The 12,750-nt window shown below is 53.3% G+C and overlaps 1 protein-coding gene across 1 annotated transcript in view; it reads right to left on the bottom strand.

Moving 5' to 3' along the window:
• The window catches only part of LBH (LBH regulator of WNT signaling pathway), a 28,271-nt gene extending 15,793 nt beyond the window's left edge, over nt 1-12,478 (bottom strand). The window contains exons 1-2 of the mRNA XM_049784225.1: nt 12,195-12,478; nt 9,177-9,279 (exon numbers count right to left, since the gene is read on the bottom strand). Of these exons, the coding sequence (XP_049640182.1) occupies nt 9,177-9,279; nt 12,195-12,220 (129 nt within the window). The 5' untranslated portion in view covers nt 12,221-12,478. The remainder of the gene's footprint in view (nt 1-9,176; nt 9,280-12,194) is intronic.
• Between the last annotated feature and the right edge of the window lie 272 nt (nt 12,479-12,750).

The following is a 12,750-nucleotide window of genomic DNA, read 5'->3' as shown; positions in this document are numbered from 1 at the left end:
AAGCCTGTGCTGGTATGTGGGGGCACCAAGTTAGATCCTTAACACTATCTGGTGCCCTCAACCCCGGGCACTGCTGGCTGAAACCCTGTTGGTCCCACAGAGGTGACTTTTGGAGTTCCCAGCCCAACTGCTTCCAGACACTATCAGGTCCAGAGTTAGGCCAAGGGTCGGGTCTCCCTTAGAACTGATAGGGATGAGGCTGGAGTGATAACACAGCAGTAGGGCATTTGCCTGGCATGTAGACAATCCGGGTTCAATCCCTGGCATCCCATATGGTCCTCTCTAGCCTGCCAGGAGCAATTTCTGAGCACAGAGCCATCCTGAACACCACCAGGTATGACCCAAAAACAAAAACAAAAATATCTGATGGGGATTACTCCTCCCAGTTTCCATCAGGGACACCCATGTTAACTTGAACATTTAAAACAGGAAAACAACCCTAAGAATGAGCAAATACTACATTATCATAAAATACCTCCCGAAAGGGCAACTCTCTTGTGAGCTTTATGACTCTGAACTAAAACAAGTCCTGTGAATGCTGCTGGCACCCCACTCCACACCCAGTGTCCCTTTGGGCCTGCGCTCACATCAGCCTGTGACTGAGCCTTCACCAGAGAGAGTGAAGGAGTGAAGGAGACTGTGGGAGAGGAAGAGGGGACGATGGCTGAGCTTGGTGCGGCCTGCACACTTGGGCTAACACCCGAGCCTGTCTGAGTGTGCAGACAGGTTTGTCCAGAGAAGCAGAGCTGAACTGGAGGGGCTGGAGGCTCCCCTGCCACTTGGGGTGGATGGTCCTTCCAGCCCCTGTCGTCCGTCGTCCAAAGGATACATCAAGACAAGTGACTGTTTTGATCTGGGACTCAGCTGAAGTCAGACCAAACCACATCTGGATGGAGGCTGGGGACTGTCCTCAGTCCCAGCCCATTTCTCCTCTGGGTGGAGGCCCAGAACCTTCCTTCCTTCCTCTTCCCTTGAGCCAAGAAGACCCCGACAGAGATCGGAAATGCAAGCAGGCAGGTGACAGCAGCTAGAAGCCTGGCCACCTCTCTGTGCATATGTGCTCAAAGGATTTCATGGCAAGGACAGTGGGGAAGGGGCAGAGAAAGTCCTATAAATCCCCTTGAGGTCAAAGCAGCAGCTGTGTAGTCTGCAGAAAGGGTGGGGGCAGCTGTCAGATTGTCCTTAGGGTGGTTGCCCCCCTTAGCTGAAGGAACATTCAAGATATGACTACTCAAAAGGGCCAGAACTATAGCACAGCAGATAGGGCATTTGCCTTGCATGTGGCTGGCCCACGTCGATCCCTGGCATCCCACATGATTCCCCAAGCTGCCAGGAGAGATTTCTGAACACAGAGCTCAGAGTAACCAGTGAGCATCAGCAGGCATGGCTCCAAAACAAAACAAAACAAAAAAAGATATAATTTAGAAGAAGATCACACCTTGGGGGTTCTGGGGTAAGTGGGAAAAAAGGAAGCAGAGGGTACCCAGGCCCCCTGAAAACAGAAAGGAGGGGCCCCCATGAAAATGAGGGTTAGTCTTCATTGTCTCCCAGGATTATTTGCAGACTGAGAGATCGTTTCAGGACACTCCCTAGACACCCAGGAATAGCTCTTGGCTAAAGTCACAAGATTCGCTCCCCATACTCAGCTCTTTCTCCAATGCTACAGTCCCCCTTTCCCACCAGTTCCAGCAACTACAGGGCAGTGGGAGTGAGAGAAAGCAAAATACTGCTAGGCCAGCTGGGATGTCAGGGGGCGGGGTGAGAAAGAGGGGAAAGAGAGAGAGGAGAGAGAGGGAAAGAGGAGAGATAGAGGAGAGAACAAGGCGGGAGAAACAGAGGGGAGAGAAAGAAGGGAGAGAGAGAAGGAGAGAGAGGGAAAGAAGAGACAGAGGAGAGAACAAGGAGGGAGAGAGAGAAAGAGGGAGAGAGAAGAAGAGAGGAGAGAGAGAAGGAAGAGAAAGAGGAAGGAGGGAATGAGGAAGAGTGGAGGAGAAAGAGAGGAGAGGGAAAGAGGAGAGAGGAGAGAATGAGGAGGGAGAGAAGAAGAGGGAGAGAAAGGAGAGAGATGGAGAGAGGAAGAGGGAGAGAAAGCAGAGGGAGAGGGAGGATACAGAGGTAGAGAGGAGAGAGGAGGAAGGGAGGGAAGGAGAGGAAAAGGGAGAGAGGGAAGAGAAAGGAAGGAGAGCAAGGAAGAGTGGGGAAGAAAGAGAGGGGATAGAGAGGAGAGAGGGAAAGAGGAGAGAGAGGGAAAGAGGAGAGAGGAGAGAACAAGGAGGGAGAGAGGATGAGGGAGAAAAAGAAGAGGGAGAGAGGAGAGAGAGGGAAGAGAAAGGACAGGGAGAGGAGAGAGAGAGGGAAGAGAAAGAGGATGGGGAGAGAGAGACAGAGAGAGACAGAGAAAGACAGAGAGAGAGACAGAGAGAGAGACAGAGAGAACAGAGCCCGACGGGGGCAGGCATCACTCAGCACTCATTAAGCAACTATTTGTAGGACTCTGAGCTCTGGCCTGGCAGGAACAAGGAGCAGCCTAAGACACAGACCAGGGCCCCGGGGTGGGATGAACATGGCAGCCTGGGAGAGGCGTCGGTCCAAACACAGGCCCTTTGAGAGCAGCCCAGCTGTGTGGATCCGGTGTGCAGCGCGTTGGCTCGCAAAGTGAAGAAAGCTTGTTCTCCGCCTGCCCGTGCCACAGACTGGCTCTTGTGACCACAGTGGGGGGATTTCTAGAGTCGGAGAAAACCCCTCAAAAGCCAGTCTAGTCCTCAGCAGGCTCTAGTAAACACCGTGTTTGTGTGGCCTGGAAGAGGAGGTACCGGAGCCTTCCACTAAGACAGAGCAAGACACAGGCAGGCAAGGAGGCCCAAGAAATCTTGGGGCTTTGGAGGAGGATGGTTTTGACCACGGAGGACAAATGGGAGAAAGAAAACTGGCCGCTCCTCCAGTGTGTCCATGGAGCAAGGAAAGCCTCTTCAACAGGTGGTGTTGGCACAACTGATTAGCCACTAGCAAAAAAGCGAATTCAGACCCCCAGCTAACACCATGTACAAAGGTCAAATCCAAATGGATTAAAGACCTTGATATCAGACCTGAAACCATAAGGTATATCGAACAACATGTAGGTGAAACACTCCAGGACATTGAGACTACAGGCATCTTCAAGGAGGAAACTGCACTCTCCAAACAAGTGGAAACAGATACGTGGAAACAGAGATGGGCCTATATTAAGCTGAGAAGCTTCTGCACCTCAAAGGAAATAGTGCCTAGGATACAAAAGTCACCCACAGAATGGGAGAAACTGTTCACCCAATACCCATCAGACAAGGGGCTAAACTCTAAAATATACAAGGTACTGACAGAACTTAACAAGAAGAGCTGGGGCCGGGAAGGTGGCGCTAGAGGTAAGGTGTCTGCCTTAAAGCGCTAGCATAGGACGGACCGCGGTTCGATCCCCGGCGTCCCATATGGTCTCCCCAAGCCAGGGGCGATTTCTGAACTCATAGCCAGGAGTAACCCCTGAGCGTCAAACGGGTGTGGCCCAAAAACCAAAAAAAAAAAAAAAAAAAAAAAAGAAGAGCTTCTGCATGTCTCTGGGGACCACAGTGGCTTTTGAGTCCAATGTGAAATTTTGGTTTTGCTTTTGTTTTAGGGCCACACTGTTTTAGGGTGGTGCTTGGGGGAGGGGGTTACTCCAGGCTCTGTTCTCATGAATTGCTCCTGGCAGGCTCAGGGGGCTATATGGGATGCTGAGTCCTTCCTTAGTTGCATGCAAGGCAAATGCCTTACCCACTGTCCTATTGCTCTGACCCTGGAAGTTGATTTTCAAATGGCCACAAATGGCAGCGGCTTTTGAAATGTGGAGAACATCATTGTGTGTGTCTTGCGGGGAGCTACTGAGACATGAGGCAATAGGGAAAGGCCTGAGACACATGGGGGGGGGGCAAGTGGGTGAGGGGGGCAAAGACACTAGCAAATTTGGCAAGGCTTCCACTTCTCTGTCTACACATTTTTTGCACACAAGCCAGGCTCCAGGGGCCCAGAGAAAGGCTCAAGGATGGGTCTGGAACTGTGGCTGACTGATTGTGAAAACCCTAATTTTGGGGGTGGGGTTGAGGGGACCTCCCTCAGAATTTTTGAGAGTCCAGAAGGCCATTAGGACTAGACAGCCAGTGAGGTAAGAAGCACATAGAAGAAGGAATCCAGCCCAGGGCACCTTGACTTCTAGGAAAAGTTTCTTTTCAGGCCTTCTAGCTACTTCTTCAGGCATCAAGCCTGATCTGTGTTATTACTGATTCTGACAACTCTGTATATGTGTGTGTGTGGGAGGACCATATGGGATCAAACTTGGATGGACCACATGCAAGGCCAACGCCCTCACCACTGTGCTATCTCTCTGGCCCAGAGCTGCAGCTTTTGATAAAGAATGGAGCAGGCTGGTAAATTGGGGGCAGGAATGATCCTTGGCATTTGGATGATCCTTGGGCCTTAGAGCTCCAAGAGGCTGAAAGATCTGGCTACAAGAGATGAGTTTCCAGACCAGTCACTAATACAACTAAAACCCAGGCTCTTGGGGGCAAGAAGAACTCCCTGTCGTTGTCCCCCACCCAGGGCTATTGGCAAGAAGGGCCTAGCTGAAGCCCTCTCATCTCTGCCAGCAGCGGTGCCAGGTTTTATCTCCCTTATCTCAGGAAATCAGGAGGAACAGTGCAGAGAAGAAGCCATTGGCTCTTCGGATCAAAAGGCTCAATGTGGTCCCAAGGCGCTGGGGGTGGTGGAAGAAGCTGAATCATTCTGATTCAGGCTGCAGTTCCTGAGGGCCCCTAAGAGGAGAACAGATAACACTAGTGGCCACAAGGAGTGGCAGGGATGCACGGATGGCCTGGAGGGACGCACACCTTGCCCATCAGAAAGGTATTTCCAGGAGCATAGGGAAGAAGATCTGGATCTGGTTTCAGAGGTGCCACATGAACTTGGGAGCTAGATCTGGATTTAGAACAGAGCAATAGGGGGCTGGATAGATAGAGTAGGGTGTTTGCCTTGTGTGCAGCTGACCCAGAACTGACAGTGGTTTGATCCCCAGCATCCCATATGGTCCCCCTAACCTGCCAGGGGCAATTTCTGAGCACAGAGCCAGGAGCAACCCCTGAGTACTGCCAGGTATGATCGCCCCCAAAACAAAACAAAACAAAACAAAACAAAACTAAAAAAAAAAAAAGCAGAATAGAGAGATAAACCTGCAAACACCCAGCAGTAGGTCAGCAAGATCTACACTCTGTGGGCAGCCTCACCCCCATGCCCAAGTGTCTATGAGGCCCAGAAGGAGTCCCAGTAGCAGAATGCCAGCACTCACATCAGCACTCACATCCTCCAAGCCCTTGGCAGCCTAGGCCTTCACTTCATTGAATTCAACGGAGCAAAAAGGGGAGAGAGGTGGCGGGAGGGGGGGGGCACTGTACCATACATGTACCACACAGGCTGGAGAGCCAGAGATAAGGGACATGGGGCAGGGAGGGGAGCCTGGGCCATCCTGGTGACCCTCATACCACTCAGCTCCAGAGCTGATGGCTCAGAATTGCTAGTAACCACTTATTCCCGGAGGCATAGGCATCGCTGCCCACCGAGTGTGCAGACATGGGCATAGAAATCAAAGGGACTTTTGGAAGAGGTGTCAGAGAGAGAGTGAGAGAGAAAGAGGGAGAGAGAGGGAGAGAGAGAGAGAAGGCACACAGCACACTGGTATCTTAGCACAAGAGCTGGGAAGGGCCTGCCTGGATCATTCAAGGAAGAAAATAAGCATCAGGATATCCTGGCAGGCATTAATTGAGAATCCTTTTAAAATTTCCAGAACAGGGGCTGGAGCAGTGGCACAAGTGGTAGGCAAGTGATAGGCAAGTGCATTTGCTTTGCACATGCTAACCTAGGATGGACCCAGTCCATTAATTACGTTAGTTCAATCCCCCAGCATCTCATATGGTCCGTCAAACCAGGAACAATTTCTGAGTGCATAGCCAACAAATAAAAAATTCCCAGAACAGGGGCTAGAGTGATAATACAGCAGTGATAGGGCATTTGCCTTGAATGTGGCCAATCCAGGTTCAATCCCCAGCATCCCATATGGTCCCCCAAATCTGTCAGAAGTGATTATTTCTGAACTCAGATCTAGGAGTATCCACTGAAAGTTGCTGGATGTAGCCCAAAAAGAATCCTCAGAACAGGAGCCAGAGCAGGAAGGGCTTTTGCCTTACATGCAACTGACTTGAGTTCGATCCCCAACATTCCAGATGGAACCCAGAGCACCACCAAGAGTAACTCCTGGGGCCGGGCGGTGGCGCTAAAGGTAAGGTGCCTGCCTTGCCTGCGCTAGCCTTGGACGGACCGAGGTTCGATCCCCCGGTGTCCCATATGGTCCCCCAAGCCAGGAGCAACTTCTGAGCGCATAGCCAGGAGTAACCCCTGAGCATTACCGGGTGTGGCCCAAAAACAAACAAACAAAAACAAAACAAAACAAAAAAGAGTAACTCCTGAGCATCACTGGGCATTGCAATAAAATAATAATAATAATAATAACAATATAATAATAATAATAATAATAATAATAATAATAATAGAAGCAAGGCAAGAAAGTGGCTCAAAGGGTTGGAACCCAAGCTTTGTTTGCAGGGACCCCAGGTTCTATCCAAGCACCACTTGCTCTCCTGAGCAAGGCTGGGAGCAATGCCTGAGCACTGGCTCAGGAGTAGCCTCTGCATACAGTTCACCCCCCCAAAATACCCCAAACCCTGAAGTGGATGGAAAGACAAGCCACTTTGACTAAAAAAACCGGGTCATTTAGAGACCACCACTAGACATTCGCTCTGCCAACCAGGGCCAGGGAGGGCACAACGGGGAACAGGTCATAACTGCCTTCGGTGCTGGGCGGGTGGAAGGTCATTTCCAAGTTCCAAGTGACAGAGGGAGAAATCAGGAAAACTTTTCTCCCAAGACCTGCAAGGTGGATGAGTGGCCAGTGGCCTAGGAAATCCAAAGCGCCTCGCCTATTGATTTTCTGACCTTGGCTCAAGGTCAAGTCACGAGGCTGCGATTTGAGCTCGTCTGCCAAGCTGGGAGGGCTGGTGTCCTTCCCACTTTCAGCTCAGTTCCTGGGAAAAGCAGGCTCCTTCAAAGCCTCAACTATTATTACCCCCGGGAGGGATGCCAAGGCCCAGCTTGGCCACCTCCCGCCCCCAGCCCCAGCCCAGAGCGGAGCCCGAGCCTGCCCGGCCCGGCAGACGGATTCTTCTGGCCAGGAGCCACCCAGCCCCTGTGCTCTGGTGGGAATGTGTCTGCTGGTTTGGCTTGGAGTGGAGCCTACAGACTCTGTTACAGCTACAGTGCTCACCGGTGAGCACTGTAGCTGGAGTTAAGCAGCATGAATGCAGAAAGACTGGAGTGGGAGGCTTTCAAAATCTTCTTTCTCTCTTTTACTTTATTTTATTTTGGTTTTTTCAGGCACACCTGGCAATGCTCAGGGGTTACTTTTGGCTCTGCACTCAGAAATCTCCCCTGGCAGACTCAGGGGACCATATGGGATGCTGGAATTCAAACCATCATCAGTCCTGGGTTGGCCACTTGCAAGGCAAACGTCCTACCACTGTGCTATCTCTCTGGCCCCCAAGATCTTCTTCTTCTCTGGGTCTGGCCCCCACCTGACCAGCTTCTTATACCTATCCATCCGAGGCTTTCCTGCACCTATGCTAGGCTAGACAGGGCCTCCCCACATCCCCACAGTCAAGTCTGCTGCACCCTACATAGCCCAAGACACCCCCAGTATACAGTTCACTGATAAATAAATATCAGTTAGTTAAAAGATCTCTCCCCCCCCAGCCCATTCCCCTTCCCCAGCCACAGGGAAACCTTGTCCATAAGATGCTGGCAAGTTCCAGGTAAGTTTGAAATTGGGTAGCACCAATTCCCCCAGTTCCAGAAGCCCCCCTCCATGTGGGACTGACCCAAGCCCTGAGTCCAGACCAAAGGGAGAGCAGAGAGACCACCCCCCTGCTCAGGACTCCTGGGCTCCTGCTGTTCCTGCAGCCCCTCTCAGCCTCCACTCCCTGTGTCCCCTTCCTGGCCAGGACCCCACACACACACACAGAAGCTGGCCCTGCACCCAGCTTGAAAAGGAAACTATTCAAGCACTGGGGAGACACCACACCACTGTCTGGAGAGTCAGAATGAAAGACAATCTCTCTGGGAGCCACCAAAGGATAGACCCAAGTTGAGTGAGAGATCGGACATGCTCTCCAGAAAAGAGCCAAGAGTCGCCTCTGTTCTTCTTCTCATCTCCTCCGGGGCTGGGGAGGGGTCATAAAGCTAACCAGACAATATTCCCCTCCTACCCACTCGGCTCCCCATGTAGCTATTACTTCCTCCCAGTTCAGATTTTTTGTTTGTTTGTTTTGGGGGCCACACCCAGTGACGCTCAGGCATTACTTCTGGCTCTTGGCTCAGAAATCGCTCTTGGCTTGGGGGACCATATGGGACACTAAGATTCGAACCACCTTTCATCCTGGATCAGTCCTGCGCCCAAGGCAAATGCCCAACCATTGTGTTATTGCTTCGGCCCCCTCCCAGTCCAGATTTTAATAAAACCTGGACAGGGTCACTCACTGGCCCTGGGAACACTGAGGGTACAAACTGCTGACCACCCAGGACACTCCAGTGCACAGAAGTTCAGGTGTAAGCCTGGTCACCTGTGTCAGCCTCTATGTGTTGGGGACATACCCCACAGTAGAATCTCAATCACTGGATTCTGTCAACCACACAGCAAAGACAGATTCCCCCTTCGGGAGAAGGCAATAGATGAACATTATCTAGGCTGTGGATGCCCCACAAAAGCATGAAGAAGGGGGTGTTGGATGGACCCTACCTCCCCCAGCGTTCTCTATCCCCATGGGCCACCACCCCAAAGCATGATCCACACCCCCCTTCATGATGAATCCATCCCGTGGCTCCCCATCCGCTGGGCCATCACTGTAGCCCAGGCCCCAGAAAGGGCCCCGGACAGGCTTGTGGACGCTCCACCCCAGCTCTGGAGGTGACGAAGCAACCCAGGCTCTGGAGGTGAGGAGCAGGTCACAAGCTCTCAGGTGACGCTGGGACATGGGAGGAAGCGTCAGAAGACTCAGGCAGGCGAACCTCACCTGGTAGGAAAGGCCGTCTTTACGGGGGCTGAGGCCCATCTCCTCCATAGATGGGGTATTCATCATCACCTCGGTCATCTCCGCGGAACTCGGGAAATCAGGGCTGTGGAGAAAACCCAGAGCAGGGTCAACACTTGCGTGGGGGCTCTCTTTGAGGCCTGCTGCCATGTCAGGGCACCATCGGACAGAACGAGAGGCCTTCAGAGCACAGATCACAGGAAGACACCCCAGCAGGTGCCAGCCAAGTACAGGGGCTCTTAGCACAAGCCACAAAACCACTAAGTGAAACCCCACTGACAGCCACACTCCCCTCTTCTCCTGAACCCCTATTTTCACCCCTCTTCTACTCCCGGACTTCTCCCTAATGGCTCGGAAGAAAACTCTCGCCTTTCTTTTTTAAGTGGCAGAGTCAGAAAAACAAAAACCAAGTCAGTTTTTCTGTTAAAAAGTCAGTACTGGGGCCACAGGGATAGCCCAATGGGTAAGGCATTTGCTTTCCACACAGCTAACCTGGATTTGATCCTTGGCATCACATATGATCCCCTGAGCACTGCCAGGAGTAATTCTTGAGCTCTGAGCCAGTAGTGACTCCTGAGCACTGTCAGGAGTGGTGGCCCCCAAACAAATACAAAACAAAACCATTCTGCCCTTATGCAAGGGAACTGCAATTTATTACACAGCCAGGAGTTGAGGCTCCAGAGAAAACAGAGGGGTTAAAACACTTGCCCCACGTGTGGTTGACCCCAGTTAAGCCTCTATTCTATCTCTAGTCCCCAGAGCACCATTACAGCACCGCCAAGTGGCCCAAGCCTCGAAAATAAAAGTAAATAAATAAAAGAACAGGCCAGCCTCGGAGAAAATAGAGCCCAACACAGGCTTCAGAAAAAAGTCTTCTGCCTGCTGGGATTCTTTTTTTTTGCAAAATGTCCCACTTCGAGCCCCAAGGGGTCAGCTTTCTGCAAGCCTCACATCTGCCATGCAGCCCCGCGTCACCAGCCTTAGCCCCAGCTGCTGCAAACTCACTTCTTGAAAAACATCCTTGGGATTAAAAGCCTTCAGGAGGCCGGGACTCTGATTGCAAAAGAAATTTCCAGAGGGGCTGAACTGGCCCACCAGTGGCAGGCACGTGACAGTGGCTTTTGGACTCCAGAGCAGGAAACCAACATTCCTCTCCCCTCCCCAAGCTACACAGACAGGTTCCCTGTGCCCCTGGGCCAGCCTGTGGGGGATCCAAGCTCAGGCACTGCCTATGAACACCCCCAATATTTGCACTATTATGCTTTCGACCTGGCCCAAGGGAGGTGGGCTGAACTAAGGGACAACAGCTAGGGAAAGGGTCCAAAATCTTTCATGGTAATTATAGAGATTGGAACCAGCCTTGAGCTTGGAAACAGAAGCAGTGGGTTTGGGTCTGAGCTCTGCCCCTCCAGAGCTGTGAAATCTAAACTAGTCCTGTCCCCTATGGGAGCCAACAGGTGGCCTCTTTGTCCACATGCTAACGCCACATATCTGACAGGTTACTGGGCTAACAAAGCTGGGTTTATAAAGTTAGAGGGGCGAATGAAAGGATGCACAGCCAATTAGGAAATTTTAATCATATCAAGTCATCTCAAACCTTCATTCCCCCCACTCCGGGATAGGGGGCAGAGGGACCCCTTGGGTGAGTTCTAACCCAACCTTGGCGAGTTGTACAGTTCCTACAGGTCCCTAAGCACCATCCTTTGGGGGCTTTGGAGCTACTGGAAGAAGTGGGAGGGAGGAAGGGCGCAGCGAGTGGAACCCCAACGCCTGGGGATTTTTTTTTTTTTTTTACTTTATGAAAGTTCAGTCTCTTCTGCCTGCAGCCAGGGGGAGGGGACGCTCCTGGAAGATGCTGGACTTGCGGGCAAGTCTGGGGTCACAAAAGCAGTTTCCTTCCTCCCGGGGCCTGGGAAGGCTGCATGCAAGCGAGCCCCGCGCATTTCCATTGTGCGCGTCTTCTTGCAAGAAGTGGGCCCCCCAACCCGACGCGCGTTAAGCTCCGGGTCGGGGCGCGCACTTTTTGCTGGGGGGAGATTGGGGAAACGGAATGAGGTAAAGGGGGGACGCCGCGATGCCGGCCCACAAAGTTGAAGCGATGAATGGGAACTTCTCCGGTTCGTGGACCTAGCAGGAGCGCGCTCCGGGGCCGCGGGCGCTCGTCCCCGGCTGGACGCGCAGGAAGGAAGAGGTGACGGGCGGGCAGATCCGGGGCGGCCCATGGTTCATCCAGGTCCAGGCTTGGGCCACCCGCATCCCCCATCCCTCCGGACACCCCCTCATCCCAGAGCTGGGTGTTGGCTCTAGCTGTGGGACCCCAAGAAAAATATTCCTCTCCTACTGGACCCCTCTTTTCAGCTCACCCCAAAGCAGCCAAAGCGCAGGGGCTTTTTAGGGGTTTTTAGGGAAGAAAAGAGGGTCGAGAGGGCGCAGTGTACCCTGCAGCTGAGGCTGGAAGGAAGCTCCTTTCCGGTACGTGTGCAAGAAGCGGATTTCTCTGCTACCCCCCACCAACACCATCTACCCCCAGACCCCCCCCACTCTTCGGAGCTCTGCAAACCCGCAACCCCGACGCCCCAAGACTTGCCTGCAAACAAAAAGCATAAAGGGTAGAGGCCCGGGGTGAGCAGAAGCCCCTGCGCCAGGCTGAGCGCGCGCCTCCGCAGAGAGAGGGGTTCAGGAGGTAACCCGGCTAAGCCCCATACACACATACCCACCACCCCATTTACGCACACACATATACACACCCCACTTTCTCCATAACCATCACTTCCCCCCCGGGGCTTCGAGTTCACTTCTTTGTCTGGATGCTTCAAGCCCAGCACTAGCCCCACCTTTGCAAAAATAAAAAATAAAAAAAGGAAAACCTCCTTCCAGGCGCTGCGTGAGACCCCAGGGCGCTCCTGGCACCCGGGGAGTGTCTTGGAGAGGCGCGGGGTGCCTGCAAAAAAGCCACGCACGGGGCGCAGAATGGTGGGGGTTGGGGAGCAGGGTACTCACCAGTGAATGGGGAAATGCACAGACATGAAGTCCGAGAGGAAGCTGACCCGCACCCCTGGGCTCTAAAGAAGGGGTCCCCGCGTGCGCGCAGCTGGAGGATGTTCCGTGCGCAACGGCAGGGCGCTCTCGCCGGGGCGCAGCGAGTTAGATGCGGGGAAACCGGGCGATCGCGGGGTGCGCCTGGCAGAGACAGCCCTGCTGCCGGCTCTCTCCGAGCTCGCGGCCCCACAAAGAGCCCGGGAAGGCGTTTTATAGGGGCGCAGGCGGGGCTGGGCCCGGGTAGCGCCGCCTCCTTCTCCCCCTCCTGGCATAACGTCACCAAAATCATGAATGGCTTCTGCGCTCGCAAGCTGGGCCGGGCGGCGCCTCGGGGACGCGCCGTGGCTCGGCTCGGGCTCGGCTCGGTTCGACTCGGCTCGGTTCCCCCCCCCACCCCGGGTTTGGAGGATCGCTGCAGCTGCAAACCGGCCACCCGCTATCCTTTTCCAAAACCTGCAGATGCGCGCGCGCGCGCGCTCTTCCCCCAAAACGCGCACCGGACAGGCTTTCAATGTCA

This window comes from Suncus etruscus, chromosome 12 (genome assembly GCF_024139225.1).
Source record: "Suncus etruscus isolate mSunEtr1 chromosome 12, mSunEtr1.pri.cur, whole genome shotgun sequence".
NCBI lineage: Eukaryota > Metazoa > Chordata > Mammalia > Eulipotyphla > Soricidae > Suncus > Suncus etruscus.
The sequence above is the reverse complement of the archived record's forward strand: the minus strand, read 5'-3'. Positions and strand labels throughout refer to the sequence as shown.